Below are 25934 nucleotides of genomic sequence, written 5' to 3'. Positions count from 1 at the left end.
TGCGCCCCCTGCAACTAGCAATGGCAACTGGACCTGAAGCTGAGCTGCGCCCTCCACAACTAAGACTGAAAGGACAACAACTTGAAGCTGAAGGGCACTCTCCACAACTAAGATTGAAAGGACAACAACTTGACTTGGAAAAAAGTCCTAGAAGTACACACTGTTCCCCAATAAAGTCCTGTTCTCCTTCCCCAATAAAATCTTTAAAAAAAAAAGAAGATATATATACAGTGGACTATTACTCAGCTATAAAAAAGAATGAAATCTTGCCACTTATGACAACATGGATGGACCTAGAGGGTATTATGGTAAGTGAAATAAGTTAGACAGATAAAGACAAATACCATATGATTTCACTTATATATAGAATATAAAAAAACTAAATGAATCACAAAATAGAAACAAACTCATAGATACAGAGGACACACTGATGGTTGCCAGGTTTGAGGGTTTCTAGGGAGCTAGGTGATAAAGGTGATAAGAATAAAAAGTACAAATTGACAGTTACAAAATAGTCACAGGATTTAAAATACACCATTGGGAATACAGTCAATAATATTGCAATAACTAAGCATGGTGTCAGAGGGGCACTAGACTTACCAGGGACATCACTTTGTACGTTATATAAATATTTAACCACTATGCTGTACACCTGAAACTAATATAATATTGACTGTCAACTGTAATTGAAAAATAAAAAAATAATTATAAATAAATAAATAAATAAATAAATCCATAATTAAAAAAATGTGTAGAGAATCTGAGTAGATATATTTCCAAGGAAGACATACAGATGGCCAATAGACATATGACCAGGTGCTCAACATCAGTAATCATCTGGGAAATGCAAATTAACACCTCAGTGAGATATTACCTCCCATCTGTCAGAATGGCTATCATCACTAAATCAATAAACGACAAGTGTTTGCGAGGGTGTGGAGAAAAGGGAAACTTTGCACACTATTGGTGTGAATGTAGATTGGTGCAGCCACTATGGAAAACAGTATGGAAGTTCTTCAGTAAACTAAAAATGGAACTACCAGCAATTCACATTTGTGTATTTATCCCAACCGATTCAAAACATTAACTTGAAAAGACACATGCACCCCTATGTTCATTGCAGCATTATCTAAAATAAGGAAGATATGGAAGCTATCTAAGTGTCTATGAATAGAAAAATGGATAAGGAAGAAGGGGCTCATATATTCAATAGAATATTACTCAGTCATAAAAAGGAATGAAATTTTTCAATTTGCAACAACACAGATGCACCTACAAGTTATTATGCTAAGTGAAACAAGTCAGACAAAGACAAATACTATATGATTTCACCTATATGCAAAATTAAAAAAATCAAAATAAACAAAATAAAACCAAACTCATAGATACAAAGAACATTTTGATGGTTGCCAGATGGGAAGGGGTTGGGTGAAATAGGGAAAAGGATTAAGACGTACAAATTTGCAGTTATAAAAACAGTCACGGAGATGTCATGTACAGCATAGGGAATATAATCAATATATTCCCTACAATATAGGGAATATTATAATAATTATATATGGTGTTGAATGGGTTCCAGACTTACTGGGGTAATTATTTCATAAGTTACATAAATGTCTAATCACTATGTTGTATACCTGAAACTAATGTACCGTGCGTCATCTGTAATTGAAAATTTTTTTTAAAATAAATGAAAATAGTAAGTAAACTTAAAATAAAAAAGAATTATATCCCATTTACAATTGTATCAAAAAGAATGAAATATCTAGAAATAAATTTAACCAAGGAAGTGAAAGACCTATACAGTGAAATTATAAGGCATTGACAAAAGAAACCAAAGAAGACACAAATAAATGGAAAGTTATTCTGTGGTCATGGATAGAAAGAATTCATATTGTAAAGTGTTCATACTACTCAATTAAATCTACAGATTCAATGCAATCCCTATCAAAATTCTCATGGCATTTTTCACAGCGATAGAACAAACTATCCTAAAATTTGTATCATACCACAAAACATCCCAAGTATTCACATCAATCCTGAGAAAGAAGAACAAATCAGTGCCTGATTTCAAACTATATTGCAAAGCTAGTGTAACCCACACAGTATGGTGCTGGAATAAAATAACAGACACAAAGACCAATGGGTCGGAATAGAGAACCCAGGAATAAACCCACACATGTATTATCAATTAACTTATAGCAAAGTAGCCAAGAATATACAATGGAAAATGAACACTTTCTTCAATAAATGTTGTTGGGAAAACTGGAGAGCCACATGCAAAAGAATAAAACTGGGTAAGTGTCTTACACGATACACAAGAATTGACTCAAGACGAATTGAAGACTTGAATGTAAGACCTGAAACTATAAAACTCCTGGAAGAAACATAGGCAATAAGTTCTCTGACATGGCAATGATTTTTTGGATCTGACTCCAATAGCAAAGGCAACAAAAGCAAAAATAAACAAGTGGAACTACATCAAATTAAAAAGCTTCTGTTCAGCAAAGGAAGCCATCGACAAAATGAAAAGGCAACCTATGGAATGGAAGAAAATCTTTGCGAATCATATAACTGAGAAGAAGTTAATATCCAAAATATAAAAAAAAACTCACATAACTCCATAGCAAAAGAACTCAAGCAATCTGATTAAAAAATGGGCAGAAGGTCTGAACAGATATTTTCCAAAGAAGACATACAAACAGCCAAAAGGAACATAAAAGAGTGCTCAACATCACTAATCATCAGGGAAATGCAAAGCAAAGCAACAATGAGATATCACCTCACACCTGTTAGGATGGCTATTATCAAAGACAAGAAATAACAAGTGTTGGCAAGGATGTAGAGAAAAGGGAACCCTTGTGCACTGTTGATGGGAATGTAAATTGGTGCAGCCACCATGGAAAACAGCATGGAAGTTCTTCAGAAAATAAATATTGGATCTACCATATGATCCAGCAATGCCACTTCTGGGTATTTATTTAAAGAAAACAAAACTAACCCAAAAAGATGTAGGTCCCTATATGCACTGCAGCACTATTTACAACAAGATATGGAAGCAACCTATGTCCATGGATGGATGCATGGATAAAAAAAAGTGTCATATATATACAATGGAATATTATTTAGCGAAAATATAATATGAAATGTTGCTATTTGTGACAACATAGTTGGATCTTGAGGGCATTATGCTAAGAGAAAAAGACAGGGAAAGACAAATATTACATGATGTAACTTGTATATGGAATCTAAACAACAACAACAAAAACCAAGTTCATAGATACAGAGAAGAGATTTGTGGTTTCCAAAGGCAGGAGATCGGGGTTGGGCAAAATGTGTGAGGCAGGTTAAAAGGTACAAACTTCCAGTTATAACATAAATAAGTCATGGGGATGTAATACACAGCATGATGATTATCATTAATAATACTGTTTTGCATATTTGAAAGTTGCTAATAGTTGCCAATAATATTTAATAATTTTTAAATCTTAAAAAGTCCTCTTCACAAGAAAAAATAATTTTTTTGGAACTATGTATGGTGATGGATCTTAACTAGACTTATTGTGGTGATCATTTCCTAATATGTACAAATATTGAATCACTGTGTTGTACACCTGAATCTAATATAATGCTATATGTCAATTATGCCTTAATAAAAACATATTTTTCTGTACTTCTATTTTTTTCTCATATGCATCACACAGCAAACCATATGGGAAAAAGTTCTGCCAACAAAACAAACTGAAATAAAGTAATCATCAACTCTATTTTATACTTGAAAATTAAATCTATCCTTATTTTTCTATCTTTCTATATTAATAGAAATGGGGGGAGGGACAGAGAGAGAGAGAGAAAGAGAGAGAGAAGGAGAGAGAGAGAGAGAGAGAGAGAGAGAGAGAGAGAGAGAGAGAGAGAGAGATAGCAGATAGTAATTTAGGGTGGGTTATTAGTTCTGTTTTAGCTGACAGAATACTGGCTTCCTTGCTAAGAGCAATTGAATTTAAACAAAATTTCTGTAGTTATTTAAATGTAAAATAGAATTGTTTATTAAACTAAAAACCTAAAAAAACATTTAAATATATTAGAGCTGCTCATATACGTAGGCTATTATCTAAGTTTAAGGTAAAAACTTCCTGAGTTTTAAGATTATTTCAGATTAAAGTCTTTTGACTCTTATTTAGCTTCTCTGTGAACCAAAAGACTCATCCTACCATTTTCTTCCTCTTTCATCTACCATGAGGAAAAATTCAAGAGGAAAAGAAAAATATTCAATTCTAGGGGTCCTATTTCTCATTTTACTGCTCTCACTTTTCTCACTAGATTGCTTACAATCTTTCTTCTTGTTCTATCTTTCCTCAGAAGAAAGAGCAAATGTTTCTCAAACTGGGAAGATTAAGACCCCTTTGCTCCTTTTTCTATTCAGAGGAGGGATTACCTTGTGGAAGTTTTGCTTTCCTCAGAAAAAGTAGTCTAGGATACTCCCTCCTTTTTTGGTGGCACAGTGATGCCTGTTGGACTTAATTTTCCATATATTTATTACCTTTCTAGTTATTCATTTAACAGGCTTGTCTGATGGGTTTCTTTGAAAAATGAATTCAAACACTGAGATTAAAGTTACAAAACATAAACTTTTAAAAGGAAAGCAAAACTAATGAAAAGGAGATTAAATTTATTAAAATATTGCTTCAATTTTTCACCATGAAATTTTGAAAGTTTAATCACCTAATGGTAAATGGCACGGTAAAAGTAACTGCACAGAGCAAAAAACACACCGTGGAATTTCTGCCCTTTAAAAATATTACGTCAAGAAAGACAAACTGATTGTTGCAGCCAACTTGAAACTTAATCACACCATAAAATTAAGCATAAAATAAATGCGCATGTGGTATTCTTTTACACTCCCATTTTTCTGTGTAGAAGGCTATGACTGATGTTGGTCTGCCTGCTAGGAGGAATAATTTTTAGGTAAAATAGTACTTACCATCATCTTTGTCAGGGACGATTGTAACCTGAGCCGTTGGGAACTCTGACCCAATTCTCCCACCCATGGGCATGCTCAGAAGGACGTGGAATGTTTCCTCCTCTTCATACAGGGAGTCATCAATAATAACAATCCGACACATTTTCTCACGCTCATCTTTGTCAAAGCGGACAACACTGGTGTGGTCCTCGGGCCTGGATATGTAATCGGAATAGGACAGCACTGATGTCGGCACAGTTCCGCTTGCCGTTCCTGGAGGCAGAGAAAATCCAAAAGATATTTATTTATGTAGAACCCATTACAAGGGTGTTTCCAGACACAATTATTTTCACATGCAGCACTTTAATGGTCAATTAACATCTAGGAACACCCTTAGAAATTGCAATAGCTCCTGATATTGCTCTAGCATCCTGAGTCAACTTCATAATGGTCTCAGATATATGACAAATACTACATTTCAAGTGTTTTCTCCTCTATTTCCTTTTAGAACAACACAGTATTACAAAATAATAACTCCTACTATTCAAATGCTTACTGTGTGCAGTAAAGTGTCAAGCGTCTCACATACATTGCCTCATTAATTCTCTTAACCACTGCATTGGGTTTTATGCAATTGGTAACTGAGGTTTACAGAAGTTAAACCACTTGCTCTGACATCCAGAGCTGAAGGCCCATCCTGAAGTGTGCAATTTTTTTTTTAAAGATTTTATTGGGGAAGGGGAACAGTGTGTACTTCCAGGCCTTTTACCCAAGTCAAGTTGTTGTCCTTTCAGTCTTAGTTGTGGAGGGCGCAGCTCAGCTCCAGGTCCAGTTGCCGTTGTTGCAGGGGGCACAGCCCACCATCCCTTGTGGGAGTTGCACCGGCAACCTTGTGGTTGAGAGCCCATTGGCCCATGTGGGAATCGAACTGGCAGTCTTCGGAGTTAGGAGCTTGGAGCGCTAACCGCCTGAGCCACCGGGACAGCCCCTGAAGTCTGGGGGAGGGGGGGTCTACTAGGGTCTATTTTAATCACTAGGGTCTACTACCCTTCAATTCATATACATTAATGGAAAATTTGAAGATTGTCCACTCAGATACCAACAGCCAATATGATTTTTTCTTTTGCATTCTTAGAAAATCTACCTGTGTTCTAGAAAGGTGTTTAGGATATTAATGAATATTATGTATTAATTTTAATTTTGTATTACCTAAAAATTGCCTTTCAGGAAATGCTTACCCATGAGCAAAGTAAATATTTTGAAATTTGATTGAAATGAATTCAAACTAGTTTGAAATTAGTTTCTTTCCTTGGGTGTGCATTTCTTTACCTCTTTTGGTTTCGTTTTATTTTTTAACAATTACTCCCACTTGAGCAGGCTTGGTTGGGAAAATGGGGGGCTTCAATTTCTTACAATCCAGAAAGCGTTGAATATTAGAGTAACCAACCAAATGAATCAGAAATGTTTTTTGTAAGTGGCAGCAGAGTCCTTCCAGGTCCTGTTAGAGGAGTCCTCAAAGGTACAATAGTGAAGGAAGACTTTCGGATAAATACATTGCTTTTCCTCATGAAAACTGTAATAGGCATATTTGTACCTCTCGTGGCACGATGTTATGTCTCAGTCATGTTAAAGAGGCTTACGTATATTTTGGGGGACACTTTAGTTTAGTTCATACCTTGTTGTGTGTAACAAATCACCATCAACTCTTGGCTCACGTCTCCACTTCTTCTGATGGGAATGAACAGTTCACCGATGTCTTCTTCAATGGAGTATTCAGACTGGGGAATAAATACAGTTGATTCTAAGGAGAAAACACAGTCACAGCCACTGTTATTTTTGTCTGAGCTTCTCATCTCTGAAACAATCCAATGTAAAGTAAAATTGCTTTAATGATTGATCCCCCACCCTGCATATTCTTTTAGAATAACACAGTGTGAGGGGAAGAAGGGAGGAGAGGGGGAGAAGTAGGTAAAAAGCTTGCAGGCTCTGAGCCAGTGAATTCTTAACTTGGAAATAAAACCCAACGTTTTATTTTATCTCTAGTAATTGCTTTCTTCTCAATTAATAAGTGCTGCCGACACTTATGTAAATCTAACTTTGTTCTTGGCACAAATCAACACCTTTCAGTCAAGTAGTCAAACTTTAGAGGTGGAAGAGACCTCAGAAGTCATTTTGTCCCACCTCGTATTTTCCTTGTCTGCGTCCCACCCTCGCAGATGAGGAAACTCGGATGCATAGAGTTTAACTTATGTGTCAAGGTCTCTTCCTAGTAAGTTAGGATTAAAACTTAGAGCCTGTAATGTCTACTATATTTGTTCTTTTTACCCCAAATGTGTTCCTTTTGAATGACTAATGATTTAAAAAATGTTCAACATGTGTTTTGTTCGTTATTTTTCAAATAGCAGTTCCTTTAGAATTCATAAATCTATTTATCAGCCATTAGGAACAAGTTTGTGGTTTCCTTCTCCCCCTAGAGGAATAATAATAACACATAGTATACAACATTATATTTATATAACTTTCAATGATTCACATTATATTTATATAACTTTCAATGATTCATTTTTAAGGTATTTTAAAGGTACACTAAGTAATAAAAATGGCATAAATGGTTGAAAAAACACTGTTCAATGTAAAACTATATTTAGTTCAATAAAACACCTAGTTCAGTAGTTTGCCATGATAACCCCGAAACAGATATTTTGGTATTTGCCAGGGAGTGTTTCACTGAAAGTCTCATATACACACAGAAAACGCTTTATGGTTATTTTTAAAATGGGAAGAAGCCACACTGCTTCTGATGATTATGAAAGACCATTGGAACAGCAGACACAGGCCCTCGAGGGCCCTGTCCCACCCTTCTCCACCCTGCCTTGTGCCCTGGAGCTGACAAATGTGAACCACATCAAAGGTTTCCCTTGTGCTCTGGCTTCTGATTGGGTCAGCCAGTGGGGAGCACAGCAGGACTCAGCTGTGCAGGAGCAGAGTGAAGTCTGCACTGACTCCCCTGGTTCCCCTGAAGGCTCCAGAGTTGGCTGCATCCCTCAAGTAAAGGTCACAGTGCCCGTTGGATACCCTACCTCACTCTCTGGGTGAGATAACTTCTCCTTTCCTTATCCCTCAGGCCTAGAGGTGGTAATGGTGTCCGCTCTAGCTATCCTTGGGGCACTTTACTATGCCTGGAGGGTTCCCAACCCTTACCCTCACCTTTATAAATAGTATGTTTTAAAATTCTTTTTAAATTACTCATTTGGAGTATAACATTTGTTTTGTTCTGGGACTCTGACTGATACACCAATTTAAAAAACGGTGCCATTAAAAAAATCCATGAATATAAAATTTTACAACTAATTATTAATTTATCAAACACTGATTGGGTAACTTCTACTTGCCAGACAGGGATATGGAAGTAAACAAAATCCCTGGTCGCATGGACTTTTCATACTAGTTGGGGGTGGGGAGGAGGAAAAAAATAAACAAATATACAGTAAAGTATATAGTAAGTCAGGAGGTGACAAATGATATGAAGAAAATAGAGTGTGCTGAGGGAGAGAAGGGAGGGCTGGGGCAGGACATGTATCATGCGTGGTCTGTGTTATATAGGAAAGGCATGGAAGTCACATTTGAGCTGAGATTGAGATGCTCTATGTGAATAACTCAGAGAAGACAATTCCAGGCAAAGAGAGGAACAAGTGAAAGGGGCCTCAGGCCAGGTTGAGCCAGGTGTGTACAGGGAACAGGCAGGAGGCCAGTGCGGTTTGAGTAAATTGGACAAGGAGGAGAGGGTAGGACATTGGAACAGAGAAGTGGTGACGGGGTGGGTGGTAGGCAGATCACCTGGAGCTTTCAGGACCATTGGAAAGACTTTGTATTTTACTTTGAGAAAGATATTGTGGAAATAAGGACCACCCAATGGGATTAAAAGAAGCAAAAGATATTTATTCAGTTTGTTATAGTAAGGGAATCAGCCACCATTACTCGTATTTGGCAGAGACTCAAAGGCAGATGGAAAAGTGAGAAAGCTTTGAGTGGAATAAAGGGAAAGCTTCACATGTGTCCTGAGTGCAGGCTGTTGGCACGGGGAAGCTGCAGGTGAACTAACTAGAAGCAGAGCATCCTATGTGATTGGTTAGGAGAGATTTGGCTTTCTCTGGTTGGTCTTAAGTTGAAAGTAGGGACAAAAATGAAGGAATCTGTCAGTTACTGATTAAGTCCTCCAATTTGGGGTCTATTGCTACAAAAGTTGGCTGTAGGTTGTGGGTCAGAGTTGTATTTTAATATGTGGTCTGTCCTTTCTATATCCAGTCTCTCAATATGAAAGCATGATAAAGCTTTGAACGTGGAGGTACTATAATCTGACATATGTTAAGAACATTATTTTTGGCTGTTGTAAGACAGACATTAGGGTCCAGGAGTTGAAGCAAAGGGTCTAGATAGGAGGCTTTGCAACTATCCAGGGAAGACATCAGAGCATACTGGACCAGTGGAGGTGGTACAACACAGCTGTTTGCAGGACACAAAAACGAAGCACTTTCTGATGGATCAGATGTGTGAGAGAAGAGAAGAATCAAGGATGACTTCAAGTTTGGTTGTCTTGACCAACTGGAAAGATAAAATTTTTGTATACAGAGGTGGGAAAGACTGTGGAGAATCAAATTTAGAGCTGGAAATCAGAAGTTCATTTGATTTTGGACATATTAAAATTGAGGTGTTTTTTATACATCCAAGCTGAGATGTCAAATTAGGTGGCTATACAGCCCTGGATTTCAATGTAGAGGTGCCAATTGGAAATATAAGTTTGGGAGTCCCTGGTATGTTGATGGTATGCAAAGCCATGAGTCAGAATAAAATCACATAGGGAGGCATTATAGATAAAGAAGACAATGGATCTAGGCACTAACCAGGGCATTTGGAGCTCAGGGCAATAAAGAAAACTGAGCAAAGATGGCTTAAGAGGGTTCCAGTGACGAAGACAACCAAGGTAATATGGGCACTGGAGTCAAGTGCAAAAAGTGTTTCAAAAAATAGGGAGTGATGAGCTGTTTCAAAGGTTGCTGATAAGTCAAGTAAATTGAGAACCAAGAATTGGTTGTTAGATTTAGCAAAGAGAAGTCACCAGTTATCGTCACCAGAATTATTACAGTGGAGTAGAGGGAACAAAAGCCTGACGGACTGGAAGGAGAGAAACTGGAAGACGAGAGGCACAGACATTTCTTTCTGGAAGTGTTGCTTTAAATGGGAACAAAGTGGTATCTAGAAAAACATCTTCTCTTATTTGTTTTTAAGATGAGTTTTAGTAAGGGTAAAAATGACTCCTACTATTTTGAAGTAGGATTTTACCAAATATAAAATTTCAACATAGAAATTATCATAAAACTTCAGTATAAAAATTTACACAAAGTGCCATAAAATATTCAAGTCAAGTATTCAATGAATTTCAGAGTTTCTTTTCATTAACTTATGGAAATTAACTCTGGTATCACTTTGGGGTTGGCAGTCCTTAGGTCATTTACTGAATGGCATAGGTACAAAATATTACAGAAAGTTTCATTTCTTTATTAAAGTTTCTGTGAACTGAATGTTTGTAATTCATATGTTGAAGCCCTAATCCCCAATGTCATGGTATTTGGAGGTGTGGCCTTTGGGAGGTAATAAAGTTGAGATGAGGTCATAAGATAGGGCCCTCATTATAGGATTAGTGTCCTTTGTAAGGAAAGGAAGAGAGATCTGTCTTTCTCCAAGCACATGCACTGAAGAAAAGCCTTGTGAGAACACAGTAAGGTGGCTGACTATAAGCCAGGAAAAGCGCTCTCACCAACAACTCGATCTTGGACTTCCAGCATCCAGAAATGTGGGAAGTAAATGTCTGTCCCAGTGTGCAGTATTTTGTTCTAGCAGCCCAAGCTGATCAAGACAGAATTGATCATACAGAATATTTATTCTATACTGCTAACCTATACTGGCCTTTTTTTTTTTTTTCCAAATAAGTTATTCAGAAAAGTCATGTAAGGGATTTTAATTTAATACCTTGGATACCTGAGTTTTGGTTCCTCCTACATCCTATGACCCATGCATTTTTTATTAAACAACGAGGACTTCTTGCTAGTGCCAGTAGGTTTCAATTATGAATAAAGAAGAAAGCTGGGTGTCCAGAGCTTGCCCTTCGCTCTGGAATCCACTCCTACACTTGATAGAGAGTCAACAGGCCCAGCACCAAGTTTAGGTCTTCTGTTGACTTAACTTCTGGCAGAAATGTGTGGTCTGTGGGGAAAAAACTAGAAAAGGAGAGATGAGAAATGTTCCCCTGGTAGACTTTCCAGTTAACATTATTTTTCAACTTCACGTTACATATACAACAGAAGTTTACATGCAGACTGCCTCAAGTAAGAATAGCTTTTTAAGTATAAAGTCCCCAAAAGTGGCATTCTTGTATTATACTTGAAAATTACTAGCTAATACATGTGGGATTCTTCCTATTTGCTATAAGCCCTATTCTAAACACTCTGCATATATCAGCTTGTTTTATCTTTGCAACAACCGTTTCAGGTAAGAACTGTTATCACTGTCATTTTACCTCTGAGGACATGAGGTACACAAAGGTTAAGTAACCAGTCGAAGGTTAGACTGGTACGTGGTGGTGCTGGGATTTGAACCAGAGAAGTCTGTCTTAGAGCCCAAGCTCAAAGCTGTGATTCTCTACTCCTAAAAGGAGAACACTCGTGGTAGAGGGACCATCACTCATGCCAGAGAAAAATAAAAGGCTAAACTGTGGTTATAAAAGAGAGATCTAAAGTGCTGCTGAAACAGAGAGATGGCAGGCACAGAAGAAGCAGAAAAAAGGATTTGCGAATTCTTTTAAGGATCCAGTGCGTTTATAAGAATTGCATACATATAGATTATCTATACACACAATTTACACATATAAAATTATAAAAGTATTATATAAAAGTATATCATATGTATAATATGCATATTAATAAAATTATAAAACTATTATGCAAAAATATATACATAATATACATATTAATATTTATACAAGTATAATACCTGTATGATATAATATAAAAGAATAGATTTTTGTCAAATCCCATTAGCACATTAGATCGAAACTGCAATAGTTTCTGGGAAGGTGTTCACTGAGAGACAAAGCAAGGCCGAAAGTATGGAAATACCATGTTTCCCCGAAAATAAGACCTAGCCGGGCCATCAGCTCTAATAGGTATTTTGGAACAAAAACTAATATAAGACCCAAATTCTTATATTAGTATAATATAAGACTGGGTCTTATATAATATGGTATAATATAGTATAATATAGTGTAGTATAATATAATGTAATATAATATAATACCAGGTCTTATATAATATATTATAAGACTGGGTCTTATATTAAGTTTTGTTCCGAAAAATGCATTAGAGCTGATGATCCGGCTAGGTCTTATTTTCGGGGAAACATGATAGCAAACTCCTCACTAAGTAAACAGAGACACATGCAGGGTCATCCTCTCAAACATTAACAGTGGTCATTTCCATGTGGTAGGATTACAAGTGACTTTTATTTCTTTAAATCTCTAACTTTTTGACAATGAACTTATGTTACTTTTCTATTTTCAGATTGGTTCCATTACTCTTTATTTTGAAATATAAAGCTGAATAAAGTGAATGCATTCTTTATTAGTTAATGTGACCATATTGTTATGAGTACTTTGATTTGTAACTGCAGTTTTTATTTTTAGGTTTAACTGGGCTGTGACTTAGGAAAAATAACTTCTGTTCTCAGAAATAAAGAAGTTGTAGCTATGTTTGAAAAGGAGTGTTAATACTGTCGTTTTCTCAATTATACTGAATGGATTAAAAACAAACCAGACTGCTAAAAACCTGATAGAACAAAATACCTTCTAAATTTTGTTTGCTATAATAGAACAAAGAAGGAAACTAAAATACAGTGCACGGATAAAAGCACTGAGTATTCATCATCTTTAAAAAGTTTGGTACACTCAAGAAACATTTGGAAGATATTCCGGTACCTTAGACTATCCAACCAGTGGTCCTGAATACAGGCTCTGTCACTGATATGTTTGAACTTGGATGGCTGGCTCCCTTACACCTCTATGGCTTATTTTTTCAATTCAGACTGAAACAGACTTAGTAATATTGGCTAATTTCAACAAGGGTTTGAAAGAGAAACACATGAAAATAATGAAAACATGTCTAAATAACATGATCATAAGTGTTACTAGTTCACATCAGGACACCATGAGCTCCAAAGTTATTCTTTAGCACTAGGCAAACATGTTGGTTAGAGTGAATCTTTGGGTCATCTTTGTATCTTTAAATGTTTTTTATTTCGTGAATGTAGAAACGTTCAGAAACTTTACATTACTAAAACAGGTTTATTTTGCACCACTTTTTTTCTTATTCACCTTGTGGTGCCAGAAACTGTGTACTGTACTTTTAACAAGTGTTGTTTGTTTGTTTTTGACAAAGAATTTTTTGCTTTTCTTATGATGATGACCCATGCTTTACAGCTATAGAGTTCAAAACTAAACAAGCTTTGACACTCAATGTAGTTGAAGCTCTTGCATACTGTTTTTTAAATTATTTATTTCTTTATCATCAGTTGCAGTCAACTATCATTTCATTAATTCTGGACCTTCAATTCTGGCACATTCAACTCAAAATATCAGCTAGCTAGTCATCTTTCTATTTGACAATTATACATTGTCAATGGTACACAATTTAAAAAACAATAATTAATGTTTGGATTTCATATAATAGTCAGCCTACATCTTCTGAACTCTATTGCATAAAACGAGTGGTTCACTCAGCACATAAGTCTGTCTTTCCTTTGTATTAAATAAGTTAGAGTTCTTAAGATATAAGTCCTACTTTCCTCTAGAATACTGTTTAATCTCTACTAAATTATTAACCTAATCTGGCCCAACCAAAAACCTAAAGTATTAACCTAATCTGGCCCAACCAAAAATGACTATAGAGATCAACTATTTAATGTATTAGTTCATAGCTATATTTTGATATCATAAAGGTATCAGGATGAGCCTATTTTTATCAGAAGTTTGCAGGTACTTCAAGTGTAGAAACTAAATAATTGCATAAAATGCTTTCAGGTTTTAGATATCTATACTAGGTATCATATTCAAACACCTATATATGAGGTTGTGTTCGCCTAGTAATGTACATAAAACTCAACTTCCTCTAGTTAGAAATTACACAAAGTCAAAAAGGAATGGGATCTTTAGATCAAACAAAAGAAGTTTTACTTTTAAAAGGAATGAAAATGTTTAATATTAATTAATATCTATATGCTTCTAAGACTGAGGAGAGATGTTATAATTTCTGACAGTTGGGGAATCTAATATACAGGAAGTTGAGAAACTTCGTCCTAAATTAGATACATCTCCCATGAGTATGGCTTGCTCCTTATCATACCACATTTCACTCTGTATTGTTAATTGTAACAATTTAGTGCAATGTAATCATCTCATTATCTGACCCTTCTTGGTTAGTGTGCCTTCCTGCCTCCAGCACTGTACTGCTTGCTCTTAGCAGAATTCCTGGCTTATAGCAGATGCTCAGTAAGCATTTGCTGAATATATGGATACCTTATGCAAGGGCTGAACTGGTCTTGATTATCTTCTAGAACATTGGTTTTATTCACCTATACTAATATATTAGGGGCTTGAATTATAAAGACAAAGGATAATAGAATAAGAAGAGAAGAAATTACTTTGTTGTTCTTGTTTTTTTGTTTTTCATATACAAGAATAGGTGAATAATGTCGCTGTGGCAAAGCATACTGTTTAATTATGATTTAGCTCTGGCACTAACCAGCTGGGGGATTTTGGAGAAGTAAATTCTGGGAACCTCAGAGATCTCATTTGGAAATTGATATATAAATCACACAGTTGTAAACATAAGGCGTAAATGAGATAAGGTCGTAAGCTCCTAATGCACTGCCTGGCTCACAGTGGGTATTCATATATGATAGACATTAGTATTAGGATAACTAGCATATCCTTGGTTTATGGAATAACCTTTTCGGACTTCTTGGCATGGAAGAAAAAGCGCATTGTAATAAATCTAACCAAAAGTCAGCTCATAGAATGATCTGATCACAGATTCCTAACTGGGGAGGTCATGATGTGTAGGTAGTCAGTTCCAAATGCGTAACTTCTTTAGTAAGAGGTTATTTTTGCTTTAAGCAAACACTGTCCATTGTTTCTGTACATCTGGATTAACACACTTTTGAAGTGCTTCTTTTTCAGACCCCTCAGAAGCTCAACCACCCTCAAGAGAGTGCATAATCTTGTTAACTATCCTGTAAACCAATCCTCACCTTCATGCAGTCTTCCTTAATTCCAAACGTATAAAAGAAAGTGCAAAACTCATTCTCTGTAGCATTTGAGATCTTGCTTCCTGGCATTGTTATCAGTTTGGCCCAAATAAATTCTTAAAAAAATTCTCTACAGGTTTGGATGTTTCTTATGTCAACATTGGGGTTGGGTTTTTTGTTTTGTTTTGTTTTGTTTTGTTTTGTTTTGTTTTGTTTTGTTTTGTTTTGTTTTGTTTTGTTTTGTTTTAAAGGGAAGAATAGCAGTAACCTGAAATTTCTAGAAGCCCTCCTTGTCTCATGGAAATCTGCTGTCTGCTTTTGATTGCAGTCCAGACTGGCTGCGGAGGATCCTTTAATGGAAGACAATTGTCACCATTCAATGGAATTTCATAGAGGAGTGCCCATTCCATCCGGTGAAGTGTAATTTCACCCATTTCTGCCAACACTAAAGAAAACCAAATAAACAGTTTCCAAATGGCTGACTTTGGCAGAGACTAAAGAATGGCTCTATTTCTCAGGTTCCTCATACAGAAAATGAGTTAAACACTTCATGTACTTTAACCTCCTGCCAACTGGAACTTATCTGTGTGTATGTAGAAGATGGAGACTGTGGAATCAAACCAAAACAAAGGAGGACAGCAAAGGGATAGAGAAGGGCAAAAGAATGAGGTAAAAGTCATGAGAGTAAATAGCAGATTTCCATGGGTGTGCACCAAGGGGCCACAAACATCCTAAGGCATGGGGGGTATGACAAAGAAAGGTTAACATCTCTGCTCAGCAGTCTGTTCTCTTCTTATTTTAGTTTTTCTCTTTGTACCACAGGCTTCAGTTTGTGAGGAACTCGAATTTTTTGATTTACTGAATAAATGACTAAACCCATTTGTCTAGGAAGTTATTGATATTCATAATCACGGCAGAATGGTCCATTCCTTCTTCTGTGACACTACAGAATTTAGTTGAGTAGTAGGAAAAGCCCCTTCTCAGTTCTCCATTTTCATGCAACAAAATATGTCTATTGTAGATAACAATGTGGGCTTCCCTCCCCTTCTGACAGTTGGCCTGTGCCTGGGTGGTCCCTCCTTGATTGGCAGGGGCAGGTACTAGAATGGCTGCATATGGCTGTTCAGAAGAGTTAGCTCCACTCAATTCATGGCTATCCCAGGGAAATCAGGGACGAGGATTGGGGTGCACTTGCTCTCATTAGTGTCTGCCCTCTAACGTAGGCTGTGCTCTTGCACAGATGATGTAGGAAAATATGATGACTGGACCCACTCTTAAAAGAGGGATCAACTCTATTGATTATAGAGCCATGGTTCTATATGGTTCCCAACCAGAGAGTCCCAAGTACGTATCTGGAGGCATGAGCGGTATTACAGAGCATTCATGTGGGCTCTGAGTAGTGCCTGAGGTTAAATAAATAAGCACCTAAGTGTATTATTACTTTTGCAGTGAGCAAAGATACTTATGTATTGAATAAAAGACACAGCTACTTAAAATCTTTACTTAAATTACAACCATGTAATTTTTAAAAATATAAATGGATAGAGAGTATAAAAATACAATTATGAACATGTGAGGATCCAGCAAATATGCATGTAGGTATATGTTTCTGTCTATATGTAGAAAGTTTAAGTTTTTTTTGTAATAAAAATTGGGAACCAACATTCTAAAACGTGTGAAATTGATAGCATCCTATAAATATCAAGTAAAATGCCTAAAATGGTACATATGCCTACAAGGTAGTAAGGCAAAAGAGGTCAAATGAAAGAATGTATATAATGTGTTAAGCACACTGTCTGGCACACAGCATATGCTTAATGAATTTCAGTTATCATTATCAGGACCAGTTATGTACTGGCAATGATAAGTAAAGTATTGAGAAAAGTATGTACTTGCATGTGTTTATATAAACTGGCAAATAAGTAAAAGTTGTTCCCAGCCTAGAATAATGCAGAGTTGATTATTCCATCTTCTTGCTCCATAATACTTTGTTCAGAATGTGTTCACATCACATTCTGTTGCAATCACTTATATACAGGGCTCTATCCCAGTAAACCATATGCTCTTTCATAGAAGGGATTGTATCTTATTATCTTTGCATTCCCAACACATAGTGCTGTGCCCAGCACAAGTAAGCATGATCAGTATACATTTTTAATGCATGCAAAAAAAAAACCTAACAACATGTCTCAGAATTAATATGCAGAAGAAGAGCTTATAGGTGTATTTGTTCCAAAGGCTAGTGAATTTATGTGTGAAGAGTTACAAAAGAGTGAAGAAAGAAACTCAAAATTTTGAAATGACTGAGAAAGTGATCTTTTTTGGAAATAAAAAGGATTATTTACATTTATAATATTAGAAATAACAACAATATTTGTTTTATGTTTTATGTTTTATAGAACTCCTTCATAAGAATGCTGCGACATGAGATTAATTATCTTATTTTGTGCATTAGGAAACTAAATCTTAATAAAAGCTGTTTAACTTGGTTAAGGTCATATAACCAGAAATGGGAGAGTTAGGAATCAAACCCAGGTCTTGTAAGTTCATGACCAATGGATCTTCAACAGGACATGGAACAAAGCAGGTGTTACGGAACATTTGCCAGTTATCATAGGGATGATTATGGCCGGGAATAAAGAGGGCTAAACTTCATCTAGAAACTTCTAAGACAACTTAGAAGATCATAACATGAAATAAAATTGGAAACGTTTTATTTGGTAGCCTGCAAGAGTAAAGATTATATAAGGAGTGTGAGTGTGTGTGTGTGTGTGTGTGTGTGCGTGTGTGCATTGTGTGCATATATTTTGTTTTTAATATCCCACTTCTTCGCCTTATTGTGGGTATAAAGTAGAGAGTGTTAATCTGGGCTTATAAATAGGAAGACACAAATGAGTTTAAGTGTCTGATTCCTTATAGTAAAGTATGGCAATTGGCAAATAAAACATCGAGAAATGACTTTAAACACACTCTAATAAATGGGCCAGTTTATAGGTTTTAAAGCTGTCATGGGCTTGTTCAAAGAGAGAGGCTTTATTATGTTAGCACTTACACAAAACTCAGGACTAGGCGAAAATTTAATTATTTATTCCTACTTAATGCAGAGAAAGTTAAATGTAATTAAATGGTAACTGCTCCTTAATAGAAATTACAGACATAATTGAACTTTATATTTAACTAAAGGCAGAGATGTTAAACAAACAGATTCAGATCTTCAGTTCTCTTATCCTCTCTCTTTAATTACGCTCAGTCTTTTAACCTAGAGATTTCCACATACGTCTCCATTTCATGTACTCTGTAGATTGTATCTTCACAGAACATTTAAGAATTTTCTGACTGACAAAATAAAGTAGGCTGGCAGTTTAAAAGAAAGTCACGTCTGGCTTTTGACAAGATTTCAGCTTTAGAAGAGTCTTTCCAAGCTTTTTATAAATGCCAGCCTTCAAAAAGCCATTCAACCTTTTTTTTCCCCTGACTGCATTGACACAAGCCAGAACTGTAGAAGTACGGCAAGGGGAGGGAAAAGGTCAAATTACACACAAAAGCAGTAAGGTTTACTTTTACCAGCATCAGCTAAGGGTGTGCACTGACAAGAAAACGTAATCTACTAGAAATTAAGAGCAATGATTCAAAACACTATTCACCAAATAGTGGGGGTGGGTTCGGTGGGTATTATGTAACAAATGTGGAAGCATATGGCCAAATGAAAAATTTTGGCTGGTGAATATATGAAGGAAACTTGTATAATTAAGTGTAATATAGGGAACAAATCAATCCGCAAATGGTCTAATTCTTAAACGATTTGTTTAAAGGACCTTTAAAAGACTTTAAAAAGTAATGAATTCATTTAAGAAAAGTGAGATGAACAATATTGTTTCTAAAGGATAAAATTATAAGAGAAAGAACATGTTGATAATCCTATGTTTATTTAGAATACATTTACTTGAAAATATATAGCTTCCCTTCATTAATTTTTGGGTTCTGTCTTCCATCAGCATATCTGAACTATTAATCTAAAAAGTTCTCTCAATAGAAAGCCCAAACATTGAATCTAAAACTTCCTTTATAAGGTATTTTGTCCTAAAAACCCAACCAACAGCATCAACACAAATTGACGATAGCTCTTACCGTCTCCTGGGTCAACAATCTCCACCGTAGTCACTGTGGGGAATTCCAGGGCAGCCAGCACAGGCTCTGAGAGAGCCACCTGGAAGGTCTCGGACTGCTCATGCTCCCCATCACTCAGGATGCGTACTCTCCACGTGGCCCTGGTCTGGCCTGGGTTGAACTGCACTTGCTTCTGTGCTTTGCCCTTGAAATCTTTGTCTTTTTCTGCAGTCCCATCTCTCGTGCCAATACCTGCATGGAAACATAATATCATTTTTTTAGCTTCATTTTTCAGTTGGATTGTTAAGATTTTCCTTGTTAACTTTTGTCTGTCACTTTCTTTTGCAGTGCAAACTAGGTCCTGCATTGATTCCATGACATGGATAATTGGGTACGGGTCCCACAATGAAAGCATTCTATTGTAGGTGTTGAGTAGTTCATGATTCTGTTCTGTTCTTGGCCCATTATGGCTTTACTATATGTTCTTTAAGCTAAGCTTGTGTTAGAACTTCTAACATGACATACTAAATTAGCTTTGGGTCAAAAAAAAAGATTCCCTTTTTATAGTTAACACACTGCATCTATTCTGAATGCAGTGGGAGTCTACTTTGTTACTCAAAGTGTGGTCTGTGGACCAGCAGCATGAGCAACATCTGGCAGCTTCTTAGAAATGCAGTTTCAGCCCTATCCCAGACCCACTGAGCCAGAATCAACATTTTAGCACGATTCCTGGGTAAATCCTATGTGCTTCAAAATCTGACAGTGGGTAGACACATACTAAATATTTCATACCTCCACAAGGTGCTATGTAAAATGGGTGCCCCATTTTAAGAAAGGATGAAGAAATGATGTGCACATTGTGGAGGAAACATATTAGTCCACACTGAACATGGGCGATGAGATAGTCAAGCACACTCAATGTTCAAAAAATTCTTACTTGGAAATACAAATATTCAGCTGGTAAACCATGCATATTATAAATAATATTATTAGACGGGGCAAAAAGAACTCCGGAAATCAAAAGGCTTACAAATTGGGCTTAACTGTATGATTCCTTTTTACGAAGAGAATTATTAAACAAAACATTTACTTTCACTTACAAACTGACACTATCATTCAGTCTTTTCCTCTGGCATGGAAAACATGGCATGGAGGTTATGCAAGGTACTTTTGGAATGAGAGAACAGGTTTTATATCATACCTCAGCCACATGGTGGCTATGGGATCATAGGTAAATTATTAACTTCCTCAGTTGTAGACAATTTAAGGAGCACAAATGTCTGGTAGTTATGAGAGTCAGCCCTGGAGCCAAATCTCAGTTCTCCTGCTTAGTAACCGTGTAACTTTGGGCATATGAGAAGAACATTTCTATTTCCTTACTTGTACAATGACACTCTTCTCATGAAGTTAATGATGCTAGTTATTGAGAACTAGGCCTGGCACATAAATAAGAACCCAATAAATGTTAGCTATCATAATTATGACTTCATAGTCCATAATCTAACAAGGTGCCTGGCACTTTAGCATTCAAGAAAATATGAGTTGACTTAGTGAATAAAGGGTTGTTACAAGGAGTAAAGACATAAAGTACTTAACATGCTTAATCAAGTATGCTGCATTTAGTAAATGTTCATTAAATGGTAGCAACAAGATCCTTGAAACTCAAATATTTTTATGAAATGCAAATACATATGTAATTTATTAATGTGCTCTAACAGTCACAAAATGAATAATCATCTCTGAGAAAATACATATACAAATTTCATGTATTTATTATTTATTAACTGTGCTCCTGAAGGTAAACAATAGTCTGCTTTTAGCTGTAATACAAATTATCTAATTCTAGAAGTCCATTAATGAAAGTAGAGGTTGTAGGAGAACCTGAAACATAGTCATTGTAGAACTCCCACGAGGCCACCCTTCCCTTTAATAGGACTTCCGTTCCCAGTCCTAGCATGAATTCTATTACCATCTTCTATGATTGATGGGTGTGGGCCACACACAGAAGTCTTTCCAACTTTCTATCTCCCCGGGTTACTAAGTAACATGTGAGGTTAACCAAGCAGAGCTATGGAACCTTTGAAGAATAGCTGGTGTTGATCTGCACATGTAAGAAATAATAGTTCATTGAAAACATAACTGCATGAGAAAAAAGAGCTCTTGTTTGACATTTTACCATTCAGCTTTGTAAAAGGGGGCAATGGAGGAAACTTATCTAAAAAGACAGTTGAAAAAATATTTTGCGACTACTAATTTTCCCATTGCTATCAATAGGTTATTTGTGAGTGAGTAATTACACTCATTAGAAGTGGGAATTCAGTTAAAATGCAAATAGAAGAAGACATCCTTAAGAATTGATTGTTAAAGCGCTCTGTTTTTCAGTTATTCATTTCCCTACGACTTATATTCAAGCATAAAGCACAGTTAAGGCTAATCTCTCACTGACAATAAGTAAGGATCATATTCCTGATCTGCAGTGCCCGTATGTGTGTGTGTGTGTGTGTGTGTGTATGTGTATGTGTGTAGAGAACACATACTTCTAAAAGAGAGCAATAAAGCCTTCATTATGCTCTAGAAGGTTAAACGCACAGAGTGTAAATGACAGCCTACCAAGAGGCACATGCAAGTAATGAAGATGGACGCACAGCTGCCTCTGCTGCAGACTAGATCTGCAGGTGGATCAGCCCCACCTAGAGTCAGAGTAACCTTAAAAAGTCAGCAGAGCACAGCGTGAAAACCCCTCTTCCAAAGTTAAAAAACAAACAGTACTTTTAAATTAAGGGGGTAACTGACATCTAGTATCCTGACATCAAGGGAAATCATGGGGGGCAGGTGAGAATACTGGGTGTGGCAAAGGCATGTGTACGTGCATGCTCGTGTGTGAGGTTGTGTGTTGATAGGGATCTACTGTTTAAGGCATTTGAATTTCAAGGACCAGCAAAATTTCAAATAGTCATTTTGAAGACGTAAACATGGTTATCAACTTTTTACTTTGCCAGCATTTTTCTAGATTCCTACTTGAGACCTTCATTCAATGAAAGCTCTTTTATCTCATGAAAATTCTATCAGTTTGATGTCTATAAAACATATGATTCCCAAAATAATATCATTGCTTGGGGTGCTATCATTTTTCACAATATTTTGTGCCAACTATATTGCTGCTTAAAATTACCAATATGCTTATTGGTAAAAATATCTATTTGACGTTTATATGAAATTGAATATGAGCTTGAACTTGAGTTGTAAAAAGGTTTTATTCATTTGCTTTTGACTCATTTTTATTTAAAAGGGTAAAACAGCAAAAAATGATTAGTATTTGACACCTTATTGTTGGTTCTGAAGAAAAGTCACGACATGTATCTTTTATGTAGTGCTTTTATGCAGTGTTGGGATTCTTGAAAGTTTTAGTGACCTATCAGAGCATTCAAATATTTACAAACAAATAGTAAATTATACTTCAATGCTTAATAGATTATTGAATAGTTTTTTTTGTTTACTTATTTTTAAAGTAGCCTTCACATGTTTTACATTGATATTTCCGCAGACTTTTATCTTATGGATAAATTACATAATTGCCTAAATTTATTCTAAGATCTAGTGACATTAAAATTTTTTTAACCTATGGGTGATTACTGCTATTTTTGTAAAGTTATTTTATATCAGAGAAAGATCATATGTAGATTTGAAAGGTATATATTTTGGTTACACATTTCCTATTTTTGCAGCCTTTTGTCTCTCTGATTTAGCCTTCACACAAAACTTTGGCATGTTTTTTTAGCAGTTAAAAGACATTTAAATGTTAACATCTCCCTAAGCTTTAAAACTAGAGCAGCAAATGAAACATATTTTAATCATCATAAAATTTTGAACTTTTGCTAGAAAAATGGGATTTTGAGAACGAAGTGGAAACTAAACTTACTTATAAATGAAGTCTCTCCCAAGTAACCTCTACGTTTAAGAAGGACGTCTAGAAATTTGGAGTCCTCGTTGATCAGGTAATATTCTTTTTCAAAGGAGATCCACGCCCAATTCAGACGAAAATGCTGGTTGGGTAACTTGTTTCCACCTGGAAAACAAAAATTTAAAGCACCAAATTAGCGCCTTCTTGAATGATTCATGAACTTAATTCCCCGGACTAGTTTAATGATGCAATATTATCACTATAGCTACTTGGTTTGATACACAACTCTACGCACATGGAGATACAGCTCACTGTTCAGTGACTGTTACACAGAAATACAATAGCTGACATAATTCTTCACAAATACCTTGATTTTTTAGAGGGGAAGTTGGAAAGTGGGTAGGAGCACACTACTACCAGAAGCAATTTAGTTTAATCATAAAATCAGTATCCGAGTTGCAGGATGACGTACTTCCCACAAGGTGCCGCTGGAGAGCAAGTTTTTCCATAGAGGAAAAACTCTTCCACAAGGCTCATTTGTGATGTTAAAAACAGACACACAACGTCACAAATAACTTTTTCTGGTTCACTGAGCAATTGGGTGGAAAGCTTTAATTATAACCACTTAAGAAAAAACAAATACCCCTTCTCCGCCTCCCCTCCCCAGTATATTCCACTCCATTCCTTAGAGCAAACAAACAGCTCTTTTCATTGATTCCATTCTACTATGAAGATAAGGCTTTCTCCTCCCACCTTTCTACCAAAATGGAGCCGGCTGCCTATCAAGAGAAAATAAACCTTGTGTGTGATCTCTCTAATGTGAAAGCTGCTATGCTAGGTGAATGAAAGGAGAAATGGTTATCAGCTGATCACTGCACATAATCCCTCTACTTCCTTTGATCTACACCAATTATTTGAGGAAGGTGAGGTTTATAAACAAAAGCATCAGTAATTTAAGTCTTTCTGTAAAAAAGGTGGAAAAAAAAGCCAAATAATAAACACAACTAGAAGTCCAATTTTAATTCCAGTTTTTTCTTCTTCTAAGTTCACATAGAGAGAGCTACATAGAGCAAAAATGAGACAGGAAAACATCAAGACTTTAATAAACTGAGGATGAAAAGTCTGTACAAAGGGAAACATGGTGAGTGAACAAACACATGAAAACAATGTTCATTTTTGCTGGAAATTTTTAAAAATAAATATTGCAGCGACTTTGCGTTATCAATTGATATGTCCTCAAGATTAAAGAGAACCCCCAGGACAGGGGAGATTCTATAGGGAAATTGGTTTTCTTGTTTATTGTTATGTGTAATTCTATATCTCCAATCAGAGTAATTGTAATTCTTTATTTACATGCATGTCTGCTTGTAACTGCCTGAGCACCCCAGGACATGCATTGCTCAAATTTATCTTTTCTAGTCTCCAGGTCCCATGTAGAGCCTGGGATACAATGAGGACTAAAGACATTCCTTGCCTGAAGAAACCTATGGGAGAAGTCTGACTTTTTCAGTACAGTGGCTACTTTGTAACTCCTGCTTGTTTTATTCCTTTTTCATAACAATTTTTAGCTTATACAAACAAGGCACATACTAGTTTTATTTGACTTGTGAATAATAACTTCTGACCTATTCAGCAACTCTTGTGTTTAACAAATGAATTTTATTTTATAGTCTTGTGTACTTTATTCCTGTTTCCTTTCCCCTCTTATTCAAGAGTAAGAGATCATTAAGCATATAGTTTATCTATTTCTCTCAATTTTGACACTTTTTAGCTAATTGTATGATTTGATACTAACCCTTTCCTGAAACATTCCAGAAATTGTCACCCTTCTTCTAGATATTACGTTTTAAGAATATTGACTCAAGAAGGCTTTCTTCCTCTGACACCCTCTATCTGAAACAGCAAGCCTCAATGCAAACCCTAGCACCCTCTTGCTCCTTTATTCAGATTTATTTTTCTCTACAGTTTTTCCATCACTTCATATCCTATATGTTGACTTTTTTGTTTATTCACTCTGTCTCCTTGTATTGGATCTGGGAGTGCAAGCCTACTTTTAGAAAAATGCCTATTAGATGAATTATATGTTCTAATGTCTTGGTTGAAAGAAATTCAGTAGTGATTCAGTTTTCTGGTGATATGAATGCTCTATACAAATGTAACATAACTCTTTTAATACTGAGTCCTTTTTTTTTTTTTTTAATGATACCCTGTCTAAAATGTCTTACATACTTCTATTCTTGGGTACAATATAAAGATTTTAAATGATTATCCGCAAATGTGAACTATTAGAATTAGTTTTTATCCCAGTGACACCCCCAGGGGTTATTGGTGACCGATGGCCTGTTTAGCCCTTCCATTCTGTTATGAAGTAGCATGGACAGTTTAAGGGACAGCTAATTTCAACGCAATTTACAGATTAAAAAACTTACTTTCTGGTTGGCACTTATGTTCTGAAGAATGAGGGTGCCAAGTTACTGCTTAATCAAGGGTTTCAAGTGGCATAGAGCTAAACAAGTTTGCCAGGATTTCATATGCCTGCCACTTTGAGATTTTATTGGAGATAAAATTCAGAAAGAATACTGACAGATTTTGCTTTGTGAGACAGTGACCTGC

General features: G+C 36.0%; 1 protein-coding gene across 1 annotated transcript in view; it reads right to left on the bottom strand.

The window, feature by feature from the left end:
* The window catches only part of FREM2 (FRAS1 related extracellular matrix 2), a gene marked incomplete at its 5' end in the record, with an annotated part of 171085 nt that overhangs the window by 78177 nt on the left and 66974 nt on the right, over positions 1 to 25934 (bottom strand). Inside the window, 4 exons of the mRNA XM_081046640.1 lie at positions 4982 to 5233; positions 6636 to 6761; positions 19442 to 19672; positions 23340 to 23486. Coding sequence (XP_080902766.1) covers positions 4982 to 5233; positions 6636 to 6761; positions 19442 to 19672; positions 23340 to 23486 — 756 coding nt within the window. The remainder of the gene's footprint in view (positions 1 to 4981; positions 5234 to 6635; positions 6762 to 19441; positions 19673 to 23339; positions 23487 to 25934) is intronic.

Source organism: Rhinolophus hipposideros (genome assembly GCF_964194185.1).
Source record: "Rhinolophus hipposideros genome assembly, chromosome: 4".
Lineage (NCBI taxonomy): Eukaryota > Metazoa > Chordata > Mammalia > Chiroptera > Rhinolophidae > Rhinolophus > Rhinolophus hipposideros.
This window is presented reverse-complemented; position numbering and strand designations above follow the sequence as displayed.